The sequence below is a fragment of the Microcaecilia unicolor genome, chromosome 1 (assembly GCF_901765095.1).
Source record: "Microcaecilia unicolor chromosome 1, aMicUni1.1, whole genome shotgun sequence".
In the NCBI taxonomy this organism is placed as follows: domain Eukaryota; kingdom Metazoa; phylum Chordata; class Amphibia; order Gymnophiona; family Siphonopidae; genus Microcaecilia; species Microcaecilia unicolor.
The window spans coordinates 147,253,351-147,267,209 of NC_044031.1; the positions used below are offsets into that span (position 1 = coordinate 147,253,351).

Here is a 13,859-nt window from a genome sequence, read left to right on the forward strand (position 1 = left end):
GGTTTTTGGGCGGGTTTTGGGCTGTTTTGTTTGGGAATTTTTTTTTTTATTTGGCAACCCTGCTGCTAAGGCAGTGCTAAAAGGTAAACGTCTATAAAACAAATGAAGATGTGATTCCATGTGCTCCAGTGAAAGGAGGGTGTAATTCTACTTCCATTTAATTTCAATACCTTTTAACAACAGGCTTCCCAAGACAGATTACAAAAACAGTTAAAATGAGCCCATCAGGAAACAGGATATCCTCACTGAAAGTTGGCAATTTGTACTGTATAGAAAAGTGTAGAAAAATGAGCAGAAAATACGGCGTTTATAACTGCTTTCAATACCAGCTACCAAAATTGCTGAAGCTGTTTTAGTGATACTCAGTTTTTATTTCATGCTGTTTATATCTACATATGGGAAGCTTTCAAATAAATTAAAAAGCTGTCCAAAAAGTATAAAAAAGAAATCTTTTGTCCTCCCCCTTTTAAGGCGCCGCTTATCCAAGTGGAACAGCTTTAGACTAGATGGATTACGAATTAGATAAACTCACTTCGTTTCCTGTTGTATAAATAGTGCAACCTCATTGCTGCAATCATCCAATATTTCGGGCTGCTGCGCCCCGCTTCATATTACGCAACTTCCTGTTTTCGACGGGGTGAGTGACGAGTGGTCGGCGCTGTGCTGGAGCGAGGCCGGAGAAAGAAAGCTTTGAGGGCTGTCGCATGTAAGTTGCTGCTGTTGTTTTTGATCTTAAAGACCGGTTTAAAGGTAGGATGGGGCAGAAAACTGAGATCAGCTCCTTGAGATGCGCGTGGAGAGGCGTGCTCGCGTCTGAGGGTAGCTAAATCTGTGGTTTGGTGTGTTTGTGATGCTGCAGGTACAGAACGCGAGAAAAATTACTTGTTTTTCTTTCCAATGCTGCTGGGAAGGAGCCCTAGGGAATGGGAGCAGATTCGTCGTTAAGCTTCATGCTGCTTATTTCGCACGCTGATCTCTTTTTTATTTTTCCCCCTTCTTCTTTTTTATTTTGGCACTATGAGTTCGATTACAGCTGATTTAAAAGGCTAAAGTCTTATAATTATGTGCGCCTCTCTGGCATTTACGGATGTCAAACTTGTGGTGTACTATACATAGCAACCCCCAGCACTGATAGTGTTTAACAGTAGCTGAAGTGCCTTGCTAAGTACTTAATTTTATATAAATATTTATTATTACATTTGCATCCCACGCTTTCCCACAAATAGCAGGTTCAATGTGGCTTACATAGTAAATATAATTATATAGTCTTGAAGGAGAATATTACAAGTTATATAGTAAACATAGTAGTAGGGTTATGAAGCTATGTGGATTGAACATGGAGAGGTAAACAAAGATAGGATGAGCAAAAGAAAAAGAGGTTTGGAGGGGTAAGGAGTAAGAAGGATAGAAAAGATTGAGGGATGAGCGTAAGGAAATTGGGAGAACTGGTCTGAGGTATGGTTATCCTCAAGACAGAATCATGTGGGTGTGCTGAAAGTTAAGTTGGGTCGTTAGGGTAAGCTTTCTTGGAGATGGGTTTTCAACATTTTTCTGAAGGGTAGATGGTTGTTGATTGTTCGGATGGATGGTGGCAGAGCATTCCAAAGCTGGCTGCCCAAAAAGGAGAAACTGGATGCATAGGAGGTCTTGTATTTAATACCTTTGCAGTTGGGAAGGTGTAAATTAAGGTAAGTACGAGAAGACAATGTACTATTTCTGGTTGGGAGGTCGATGAGGTGATTCATGTAGTTAGGGGATTCTCCATATATGATCTTATGAATCAGAGTGTGGCTTTAAAATTTATTCTTTCTCTGATGGGGAGCCAGTGGAGCTTCGCGCGAAGAGGTGTTGCGCTATCAAATTTTGACTTGCCAAAGATAAGTCTGGCTGCTGTGTTTTGGGTAGTTTCTTCAGGATTAGAGTCTTACATCCTAAGAAAACACTGCTGCAGTAGTCTGCGTAAGTACTGTGGATTGCACTAGGTTCCGGAAGGTATCCAAGGGAAGATACGATTTCACACGTTTCAGAATCCACATCTTGTTGAACATTTTTTTTTTGTGATGGATTTAGCATGGCTTGCGAATAATAAATTATCAGTCGTTACTCCAAGTATTTTTAGGTTATCAGATATGGAGAGTTTGACATCTGGAGTGCTGAGAGTAGTCTGGAGAAATGGAGAGTATTGAGATGAAATGACTAGACACTGTGTTTTCTCTTTGTTTAATTTCATCTTGAAAGCGTTAGCCCAAGAGGTTAGGGTGGTCATGCCTGTATTTATTATTGTGGATCCTCAGAACGTATGGCATACTTAGGGGCCCTTTTTTTACAAAGCCGTGGGAAAAAGTGGCTTACAGCAGTGTAGGCACGTGTTTTGGTTGCACGCCAGACTAGGTTTTTACCATGTCTGCAAAAGGCTTTCTTTAAATGGGACGGGAAGCGGGCATGCTTAAAACTGGATCCAGCATGTGCCAAAAACTGGCCCGAGCCCTTAATGCCACTCATTGATCTAGTGGTAAGGGCTCATGTGCGGTGACCGGTCAGCGCGTGCCAATTGCCGATTACCACCGGAAATGAGGCGTGTGGGAGGAATCATCCAGGTGTGTTTGGCGTGGCAAATCTGAAATTACTGTCGGGGGCATGGTAGCATGATGATACTCATTTTGGCGCATGTTGCATGCGCATAGAGCCTAATGCGCTTTTGTAAAAGGGCTCCATAAAGAGCAAAATTTCTTTTGTGCAGTAGTAGCCCACTCATTGGTCCAAATATTTCTTTTTCAAAATTTCTTTTAGAAAAAAAATTTCAAACTTAGGGCCCTGTTTACTAAGGTGCATTAGCATTTTTAGCACATGCTAAACGCTAGAGACATCCATATATTCCTCTAGCATTAGCGTGCCCATTTATAATGTGGCTGTAAAATAGGTATTTTTCTATTCAATTTCTACTGTTATTGTTATTAGTGTACGTCCATTAAAAAAATAAATAACCTGGGAGCATTTACTGCCTTCTATTTAGGAAGTGCTAAGGGTTTCCACGTTATAGATGCCCCAGCCCTTTAGCATGGAGGAGTAGCCTAGTAGGTAGCTTGGCTGGCTTTGATCCTGGTGAACTGGGGTTGATTCCCACTGAAGCTCCTTGTGACTCTGGGCAAGTCACTTAATCCTCCATTACTTCCATTAAGGTACAAAATAAGTACCTGTATGTAATATGTAAACTGCTTTGATTGTTGTAACCACACAGAAAGGCGGTATATCAAGTCCCATCCCCTTTTCCTTTCCCTAATGTTAGTGCACTTGTTGAATAGCACTTCTACACCCATTCTCAGCTCGCTCTGACATATCCCTTATAAAATAGTTCTTCATTCTTAGCTTGCACAAATGGCAAAAGTATCACAGAACTGTTTAGCATGTTCTGTGTTAGCCCATTTTTTGTGTGTGTGTGTTAATGCTTAGCACAATTTAGTGAAAGCACCCCAATGTTAGTCTGAGGGCCAAAGAATTTTCTGGCATTGCAAACTCTATTTATTACTTCTGGTGGAATTCCGTGAAACTGCTGGTATCAGCTGTTTTCTCTCTCAGATATTGTGCGGCAGGAGGAGGAAGTGAATCGCTGCATTTCGGGCCACTTCTTCCTCCTCCTCTGCTGGCTTAGATCTTTGTGCATAATTCTGTGAAGCTGCTGGAATCAGCAATTTTCGCGCGGATATCGTGCAGCAGAAGGAGGAAGTGAATCACTTCATATTGGGCCACTTCTTCCTCCTCTGCCGATTTAGACCTGACTGATTATGTGAACCATGGGACTGTAGGGAGGCCTGCATGGTTAACATACACAGTCGAGGCTAAGCCTACAGAAGAGGAGGAAGTGACTCATTGTGCAGTGGTTCACTTCCTCCTCCTGCCGCACGATTTCTTTAGTGGAATGGAGAGAGCAGCTGATGCCGGCTGAGTGTGCCATTGGTGGGGGAGGGGACATGGGGAGCAGAGCAACAGAACAAGTTGTGTGTCTCGGGGAGGGGGGGGGGGTGAAAGCTGAAAGTCTACCATTGGGATGGGAAGAGGGACAGAGAAAAAAAATTTGCACTTTAGGAGTAGGAGTAGAACAAGCTGAGGTTGTGCTACTAGTGTTATGAAAAATTAACCTTGAGGGTGTGCCATGGGAGAGAGAAAATGATAGCTGGAGAGAGGAGGAGAAAGAGTAAGAGGTGGAGGAGGATATGTCTGGGGAGAGGAAGAAGAGGTGGGAGTATTGTGTTCGGCAGAAGACTTTGGGCCAGAATTGAGGGTCTTGTTGGAAGTTAGAGGGAGAGATGGAATTGGGGAGACTGAGGAGGAAAATGGCAGGAGGGAATTTCAGGCCTTATGATGTGGAAATTCTATGCAAAAACATTACAAATAAACAATGCAGAATTTTCAAAAATTTGTTGCAGAATTTCCCTAGGAGTAATTTATGTTGCTCATAACATCTTACACAGAAAAAGGTATTTAGTGTTGTTTTGTAAGCTTAATGATTGTATAAATAAGTAGCAAGGAAGTGTGGTGGTTTGGTTATAAGAACATTAATCCTAATCTAATGTTTTACTAAATATTTATCTACGTCTAGGCAAGGGTTCATCACACAAAATTTGTTGTTAGTACGTTTGTTGCAGTTTTTATAGCTTGCGCCAGTACATTTATTGTGTAAGTGCGTCTGGACCTTCTTTTCCCCTTTCCTTTTAGTTTCCTTAGGATTTTCATCATTTTATGTTTTCTTTATTTTTCCGTGACTTACTCAGCCCCCTTAGGCCTGAACATTCAAGTTGGGCAGATCTTTTTTTCTTTCCTTTTTAATTATCACAGTTGAGCCGTTTAATTTTGGTGCAGCTGTTTTTCTGACTGTGTCCCCAAATTGTCCCAGTGGATGTAAGAAATGTTCCAGATGTAGCGAGGTCATGTCCCTCACTGACCTGCCTAATTGGTGTGTGTTGTGTCTGGACTCTGATCATAAAGTTTATCTATGCAAGCTCTATTTACAGATGAAGAGGTCCAAAAGAGTTGAGAAGAATGGCTCTTACCCTGTTAGTCCAGTCCGTCAATCTCTGCATTGGAGGCACCGGTCCCTATGGCACTGAGCACTGCACTGGACATTGGGAATGCATCAACATCGAGGAGGTCTCCACCTGCTGTTGTGTCGAGCATTGGTAACATCCAGTGGGACCAAACATCTTCAGACTCTGCCATCAAGACTCAGAAGGATTCAGCATTGTCCTTGTTGGCACCAAAGGACCCCTATACCTGGTGAAAGGCAGAGAACAAGAAGTACCAGAATTGGTCCCCTTTGAGGCACGGTGCCAGGAGCTCCAAGGCATCATTGATGCCGAGAAGACCACTCCCCCTTCTCAGATTTGGTACTAATGCATCAACCTTCTGAGTGCAAGGACCAAGCCTTTGATTCAGTCACAATACCTTCTTTGTACCTGACCACACCATTACCAGCCCAGCCTTCCATAATTCCTGCCCTCGACGAGCAGGTCCAGATCCTCTTACAAGAAGAGCTGGAGCGTATCCTAGCATTGCGTGACACTGAAGCTTTGAGGACATTAGGCTGGGGTGGCACCACAATCAACACTGTTGGAAGTGCATGCCCTTCCTGTTGGCCGAGCCTTTACATCAGTGTCCAGGCAGGCATCGGAGTCAGCTCCGGCTGAGATGGTGCTCCTTTCCTCAGGGGAGGAAACTTGCTTGAGGGCCAGATGAGACTCTGTTCCTTGGCACTCTTCCGATTCTGGACATGAGTCCAGTAGACCTGGGCTAGCCTAGACTCAGTCTTCCAATATGAATATTATCCTGATTGACTGTTCATGGAGTCTGACCTGAAATCAGAGGTCCTCTTGGAGAAGGGGTTCCTTGGTCTCCCATAGATCCCTCCCTTCCTCATGAAAGGAGAAAGTCTCTCCCTGAGGAGCTCTCTTTTTTTTTTTTTTTTTTTTTTGCCAGTTTTGTCAGACCATCCTGTTTCCGTTGGAGGTTGAGGATGAGCCCAGGGCATAAATTTGGGCATACTTCACTATATATATTTATTTGGATTTTGCTCACACCTTTTTTCATTAGTAGCTCAAGAAGAGTTACATTCACTTTGTTACTCCTCCTAAGGAAACTGTGACAGTATCCGTTAACACTCTTAAGGCAGTTCAGATGAAACGGTGGGAGATTCCTTCTCTGTTCAACCTGTTATAAGAAGGCGGACTCTATGTATAGGGTCCAGAAGACTCCCAGATTCGAGAAGTTTCAGCTGCCACACCATTCTATGACTCTCAAAAGAGCCGAATCTAAGACTTGTTCCTTAGTACCCCCAGGGAGGGATGCAAGGACTTAAGAATCTTTGGAGAGGAAGATTTTTCAGAAAACTGTACTCGTGTCCCACATGAGCATGCACTTGAAGACCTTGATGGACAGTGTACCACAGTTTGCCAGATACTCAACCATCTGAGCAAACTGCACAATTTTGCTAGTTAGTAGCCTAGTAGACGGAGTATTGAAAGGAAATGGGAAGGGTGGCCTGTGATGCTTTTGACGTTATCCAGGGTGTCTGCTATGGATATCTGAATGTGCAAACGTACTTTGCATGCTTCAAACCTAGAGCTGGGGGTTCAGCAGAGCCAGGTGGACGTCCCTTGCCGAGGCGAGAACCTTTTTTGTGACAAGGTAGAGGTGGTCACCAACCTCATCAAAAAAGAGAATTGATACTAAGTCACTCAACCTGCTCCTGTTGTAGCCTTCTCTTCCAGGATGTATTTGGGTGAAGAACAGGGGAAGGCCTACTACTCTCAAAGGCATAGGGCCTTCCTGTCCTATCGAGTTGGCCCAACACTCTCGCTCCCACCCAATCAGCTCCTCAGTCAAAGGAGGGGATGAGCTTTTGACTGGCTCCAGGAGAACATAGCTGTAATATAAGTAACTGTGCTGAATGATGTACTGGTAGGACGGAGGCTGATTCCCCCCCCCCCCCCCCCCCCCCAAGAAAAGTGACCTCTTGTAACCTCAGACCAGTGAATCCTCAAAATTATCCCATCAGGTTGCACTCTTCATTGGTGAGTGTCCTCCAATTTGCCCCCTGAAGGGTGTCAAAGATAAGCTGTTAGCCTATTTGTTTTAAAAGTATTTCCACGTAACTAGGGACTTTAAAACAAACCTAGTGCTATATCAGTCTCTCTCATCAAGTGTATCCACAGGAATAGCTTAACAATGATGATTGGATAAGAAGCGTCGGAGGCGACTCGTTTCACTCTAGGATACACGTAGCGCCTCACACATATCGTCATCAGCTTCAAAACTTGATAATCCACTGTCATTTACATTACAAAATCATATACTTTAAATAGTAAACGCTTAGCTTAAAATGTCCATAATTCATTAAGAACCGCTTAGACAGGTTTCTTGGACTATAATTTTTGATTAGAAGCTAAGGAGCATGTCCTTTCTAGGCTCCATCAGATTTAATCACCAATGACGAATGTGTCCTGCCTTGGAGGATACCTGCTACTTAATAAAATCTGCTAATTCTGTAACTGTACCAGAGTTGCTAATGCACTACAACCCTAGCTTGGTCAAAAGAATACTAACAGGCTTCCCAATTGCATCAGTCTATATATGGAAGTCAGCCTGTTTCCATCTAGAAAATGGGGCACTTGTCTGGCAGGACATGAGGAAAGGCATTTATCAGGTAAACCTAATCTTTTAAAATGAATTTTCTTTGGCATCTGCTAGGCAGTTCCCAGTGGTCCAGATTGGTTACTGTTGGAGCCGATCTGGACACAACAGGGCATGTCTTTTGTAATAGATGTTTATATTGCAGTAAACTACATTGTAATATAGTTTGTTTTGACTGTAAGATATGAATGTTTTACCTTCTTGTGCTGCTTTATCGCACTAGCCTCTTAAGAACAGAAACTTTGAAGTGGGCATTTGTATTCACTAAAATATTTTGTTTTTCATGTTATGATGCAGCAAACATGGGGAAATCCTTTTCTCACCTTCTGCTTCGTACATCAAAGGATAAAAACTGTGATGGCTGTACAACACCAGAAACCAGTGACGAGAATAAATTAATTCACTCTGAATCACATGACGATTCACGACATGGAGATGTGTCTCAGTTTCCCTATGTCGAGTTTACAGGAAGAGACAGTGTCACTTGTCCCACTTGTCAGGGGACTGGAAGAATTCCTCGTGGTATGTCCCACATCTTACATGTATTTTTGCTAAATAGCTATTTTGCATAAAGAATATTTCAATGGTAGTCATTCCTCACCTCCTCACCTGCAACCATGTTATCTGCCTAAGGTTTGACCAGACATTTAGATTCTCAATTTCCATAATATTGAAATTATAGCACAATGATTTTATTGTTTGAAAGCTTAAAGACAATGAAATTGTTCAAGTGTGCTGATCTTTTTCCATGTTATGGTCTTGCAAAAACTGAGTTACTATCATACCCAGCTCTATATTTTTTCTCATGTGTGAGCCCATGAACAATAGTGTGTTCCAATAGCTATGTGGAGGGTACTTTTATAAAGGCATTTTTATGGATATAATGCTTCTTATAAAATTGCCCTGCTACATACAAGTATGTGTGCTAAGCAGGTCTTTTTTTTTTTTTTTTTTTGAGGGGGTACTGAGTACCAGCACCTTTTCCATTGTCTGTTAAAATTGACCCATGGTCCCCAAGTTTTAATGAAAGAGCTCAGACTCTACACACCAATTCTGCCTTGTCATAGGTTCTGTGACTGGTTGCAGGGGACCTGGCTATTGTGAGGAGGGTCCCTCAGTGATTACCCCCACCCCTGAAGGGTGGCCTAGCATTTGAGTATCGGCACCTTTTTCACTAGAAAAAGTGCACTGGTGATAAGTACATGGGCTGCTTAGTGTGAGTGGAATTTGGGTAGGGCATAGGCAAGGTTATGATTTACATGCATATTTTAAAATAAATGCATTCTTTTACAGCTGATCTCAAGCAGGTATAATTGCGTGTGGGTTTCTTTAACTTCATAAATGACATGTTTGCCTTTCTCAAAAGGCTGCAAATCAGTACTTTTTTGCCCTTCACACAAAGATGACAATTTTTTAATAAAAATTCCTTCCTAATGTTTAGTATTTGACATGTGCCTGCATTCCAGAGTGAGGTAGCATGTTTCGTATTACTGGGAGCTGTATAGCAGAGTCATTTCTCAAAGAGGAGCAAAAAGATGCTTTGGTCTGTTCATGGATGTTAACTACTTGCATGTTTCCAAGTGGTGGTTAAACTAAAGAATGGCATGGGGATGGGGAGCTGCGGTAAATCGCAGTAATCTGTGGTAAAAGAAAAACAATAATTTGGCTCGTTTGCTACGGGTGCGGGAGCAAAACCTTTTACTACCTCCCCTGGGAACGATAAAAAGCTTTGCTCCCTTAGTATTAAAAAAAAGTTGCAGTTGCAGCTCCATGCCTGTCTTCCTTCCCACAGTAGCTCTACCTTATGCAGCAGCCAGTTGAGCTGACACTGATCCCCACAGGCTTGCACCAGTATCTTCTTTCTGCCAGGTCCTGCTTTCTGATGCAGCTTCTAGTTTAGTGAAAATGGGAAGTTGCATTAGAAGGCAGATTCCATCAGAGAGAAGGCCCTGCAGCAGACCTGTAGAGATTGCTGTCGGCTCAGCTGGCTGCTGCATAAGAAACTCCCCATATGGGGGAGGGGGAGCCCTAGAAGTGTGGGAGGCTGCTCGTCCCACAGAGAGGGGGGGCTGCTGGATCCACGGAGGGGGAGAGGGAATGGGCAGTTAGAGAGGCACTGGAACCGTGGGAGGGGGGGCTACTGGAGGGAAGGGACAGGTGCTGGACCCTTGCCATGCTGCTGGAGGGAAGGGAGAAAGGTGCTGGTTCTGCAGGGGGAGAAGGGAAGGGACACTGAGCCTGCAGGGGGGAAAGGAGAGAAGGGAGGGTAAGAGACACAGAGAGGCAATGCCAGTCATGGAAGGGGGTATATGGATACCGAGGGAAGCTGCTAGACATGGGAGAGATTAGGAACACAGAAGGGAGATGCTGGACTTTGGGGGGGGGGGGGGGGGCACAGGGACACATAGAAGTGTTGCTGGATAGCTGGAAGGGATAGTGACATAGAGTGGCGGTGATGAATGTGAGGAGATGGATACAGAGAAGTATTTGGGACACAGAGAACAGAGATGCAGATCATGGGGAAAGACAGGTACGCAGATGGAAGATGATGGTGAGCATGGAGAAAGAGAAGAAATGTTTAATGGGCAGGAGGTCCTAGTGAGTGAGTTGAAAAGACAGAGGGAAACAAACCATAGCCTGGGACCAACATGATTTGAAAAATAGAATGAACAGACAACAAAAGGTTAAAAAATCTATTTTGTGATTAGAATATGTCAGATTTGAAATGTGTATCCTATCGGAGCTGGTGTTAGATGTGGCTAGGGCCCAGGGCAGAGACTTGGGAGGGGACCCCAAAGCACTCTCGCTGGACATGGGGTAGTTGTCGTAGTTGCACCCCCCCCAAACACATCTCTGGCATGTGTGATCTTTATATTTTGCATGGTATAGGAGGAAATGCATATCTTTCTATTTCTGTGGTGTGGCATCTTGTTTTAGGTTAATATGTTTTATCATTTTTGTACAGCTATTATGTATTTGGCATTTGTGTTCTGTGTGTGTATGACCAAGGTATTTTGTTAGCATAATAATAAATTATCACATTATATTTTTGCAGATGACATTTCAGTCTTAATACCATTTGATTCCACTTCAGTAATTGATCCCATATTAATTCAACAATGCATGTCAATCATAACTGGATTTTTGATCATAAGTTAAAATTGAATACCGTTAAACAAAATGTATCTGTTTTTTGATATTCGAGAGACTATTCCAAAATCCATCATTATTAACCAAGTTACTTTGGAATTTTCTACAGCCATTAAAATGTTAGTGGTGTTTATTGATAGTGCTTTAACCATGGAAAAACAGGTTTCTTCATTAGCGAAGAAATGTTTTTTTCCTGATGAAAAAATTCAGATTTGTTATTTTGAATAAGATCAGTTTAGAATCCTGGTTCGGTCTCTCTTAATTTCTCAATTGGATTATTGTAATCTGGTGTATTTAGGACGTAATAGAAGTTTGATAAGGAGACTGCACATGATACAGAACATGGCAGTTATAATGAATTTTGGATTGTCCAAATTTGATATATTTACTTCCAGCTATTTAGCATTACACTGGCTACCGATTGAGGACAGAATTTATTTCAAACTGGCATGTTGAACTTCTACACGGCTTGGCACCAGATTACTTATATCCACATTTTATATTTAACTTATGCTTTGAGAACAAGACACACTGATACTGTAGGTTATTCTTTCCCATCATCAAAAGGGAAAAGATTACATCTCAATGTGGGGTACAAATGCAATAAATAAATCCCTTTGAATTAGGGTTAGCGTTTCAAGCACCAAGATTATGGACTATGATGATCACATTTATTTTTCAATCTTCAGTCTTGTATTAGGAAAAATTTGAAAACCTTCTTGTTTCAGAAATATATATCTCATCCTAATTGTTGATATCGGTAATTCTTGACTTTAGTTAATATGTATTTTTTTAACTATTGAATTTATTATTATTGCCCTTCTTCCCAGTTAAATGAAACTGGCTTCTTAAAAATTGTAACCGGCTTAGAACTGTGAGGTAATAGTGGGATAGAAAACTAATTTTATTACTATTTACTGCATTTGTATCCCACATTTTCCCACCTATTTGCAGGCTCAATGTGGCTTACAGAGTTTTATGTCATTACCAATTTTCTATGTAGAATTCTATAGTAATTTAGCTTGTTCAGTCTTCCTGATAATGGAGGGGGATATTTGTGAGGGGAGGCAGGGATTTTGTTGATCCTTGTTTGTGATTTATAAAATGACAGTTGTACAGATTATTGTTTCTTTTTATACTTTTAATAAAATCAGAACTGTTCGGGGCTTATGTGGATGGGATCCGACTGAGCCGATGGGGACAAACTTTGTCCCTGTGTCATTCTCTAGTCTCAACCCTCATCTGCCATATTTTGTTAAACCTGAAGCTGTCAGTGCTTCCAAGGGATCTTAGAAAACTGAAAAAGTGTGTAGTAAAGCAGTAGATAACTATTGGCATAGACAAGTGCTAAGTAATGAACATGGGGGAAAACCTATGTGCAGTAAGTAGCTTTAGTTTGCTGAAAGTAAGAAATGTTTTGAGTCATTGTTGCTGTTCCTCTGAAAGGATGTGCTATAGCTAGGAACAGTACAGAGAGGCCAAATTAGGAAAGGACAAGACAGAACTTCCAACTCAACCAAGCTTAAAAGAAAGGAGAGAAGATGAAAGTGAGGAGGCTGGGTGAGCCAGTGGAGATTGAAACTGCCCTGGTAGTATGTCACAGAAGCCAAATGAGACACGCAGACCTGAGTGGCGACTGGGCTGCAGAACCAAAATGCGAAATCTGGAAGCAGACAGCTTGCTCTGATCAAACAACTAAAATAAAAGGCATCAAAGTGCTTAAGACTGAGAACTGAAAAGTCTCTGGAAGCAGGGAACCAGAGTGAGAGGCCTGACCTTTTATTAAACCAAACACAGCAGATGAGGATAGCAAGGCTTGGATTTTCACAGGGCATTTTTTTTTAGATATTGCATGAAATCTCAAACATATTTGTATTGTATTTCATGCTATGAGGAAATGTATTCACATAAAGATTACAAGAGTACATTGATATTAAAAATTTGTTTACTATTTTCTTGACATTGGTGGTATAGATTTATTTTTTTTAAATAGTCTTAATTTTTTTGTTGTTGTTGTTTCCAGGTCAGGAAAACCAACTGGTAGCACTGATTCCTTATAGCGATCAGAGGCTTAGGCCAAGAAGAACGTAAGTAATAAATTAAGGTTGTCTAGTATGAAATATTATTGAATCTCATTAAACATTGGGTCAGTCTGTTGAGTGCTGTGTGCTTCGGTATAGAAGAAAGATCCTTCAGGAATTTTAAATTTTTTTTTGGTGGGGGGGGGGGGGGGGGGGGGGAGAAATTTCCAGGTATCCTTGTATTAAAGGAATTGTTTACTATAAATTAATCTAAATCCATTTAACAAGTGGCAGATGAAATTTAATGTGAGGAAGTGCAATGTGAGCAACCCTAAAGTACATGTTCATATTAGGAGTCACCCCTCAAGAAAAGGATCTAGGTGCCATCATCGATATATTGAAACCCTCTGCTTGGTGTGCAGTGATGATTAAGAAAGCAAATAGAATGTTAGGACTTTATTAGGAAAGGAATGAAGAACAAAACTGAGAATGTTACAATGCCTTTGTATCTCTCCATGTTGCTTCTGCACCTTGAATATTGCTTTTTCTGGGAGGACGTCCTGAACTCTGCTGTTTCCATGTCCAACTCCCATCCTCTAGTAGTGTCTGAATTTCTCATTTTAAGTTTTCTTTCCTTAAGAAGAAGTAGCCTTTGGGCTGTGTTCCCAAGTTATTAATGTGTATAAAAAAAGGAGTCTCCTATAGAAAGAATTTTCTGCTTTGAAATATGTTAGCAGTGCTGTGGGGTCCTTTTTTTGCATTGAGTTTCTGGCTCCACCTCAGATTTCATTTCATAAGCATCATAATGTTCAGTGCAGCAAAGGAATTTTGTAGAGGTAATAGTTGGGAGGGTAGTTGCCTCTATCATAGGTCATCTACCTAAGACCACAGTAATACATCTGGGTCTGTTTTATTCTCTGTGGCAGTGAAGATAAATTGTTCAGATGCTGTACAGAATGAAAAAAGTGCTCCTCAAAACAATGCATTTAAATTTCTAAAATGGAG

The 13,859-nt window shown here is 41.6% G+C and overlaps 1 protein-coding gene across 2 annotated transcripts in view; it reads left to right on the top strand.

Moving 5' to 3' along the window:
- Positions 1-633: 633 nt before the first annotated feature.
- TMEM106B (transmembrane protein 106B) overlaps positions 634-13,859 on the top strand; it is a 60,286-nt gene continuing 47,060 nt past the window's right edge. The window contains exons 1-3 of one of the 2 annotated variants that reach the window (XM_030189955.1): positions 634-706; positions 7,981-8,205; positions 12,857-12,920. In XM_030189955.1, coding sequence (XP_030045815.1) covers positions 7,986-8,205; positions 12,857-12,920 — 284 coding nt within the window. In that variant the 5' untranslated portion in view covers positions 634-706; positions 7,981-7,985. Of the gene's footprint in view, positions 751-7,980; positions 8,206-12,856; positions 12,921-13,859 lie in introns of both variants that reach the window. The other variant, XM_030189956.1, reaches the window with a different exon arrangement.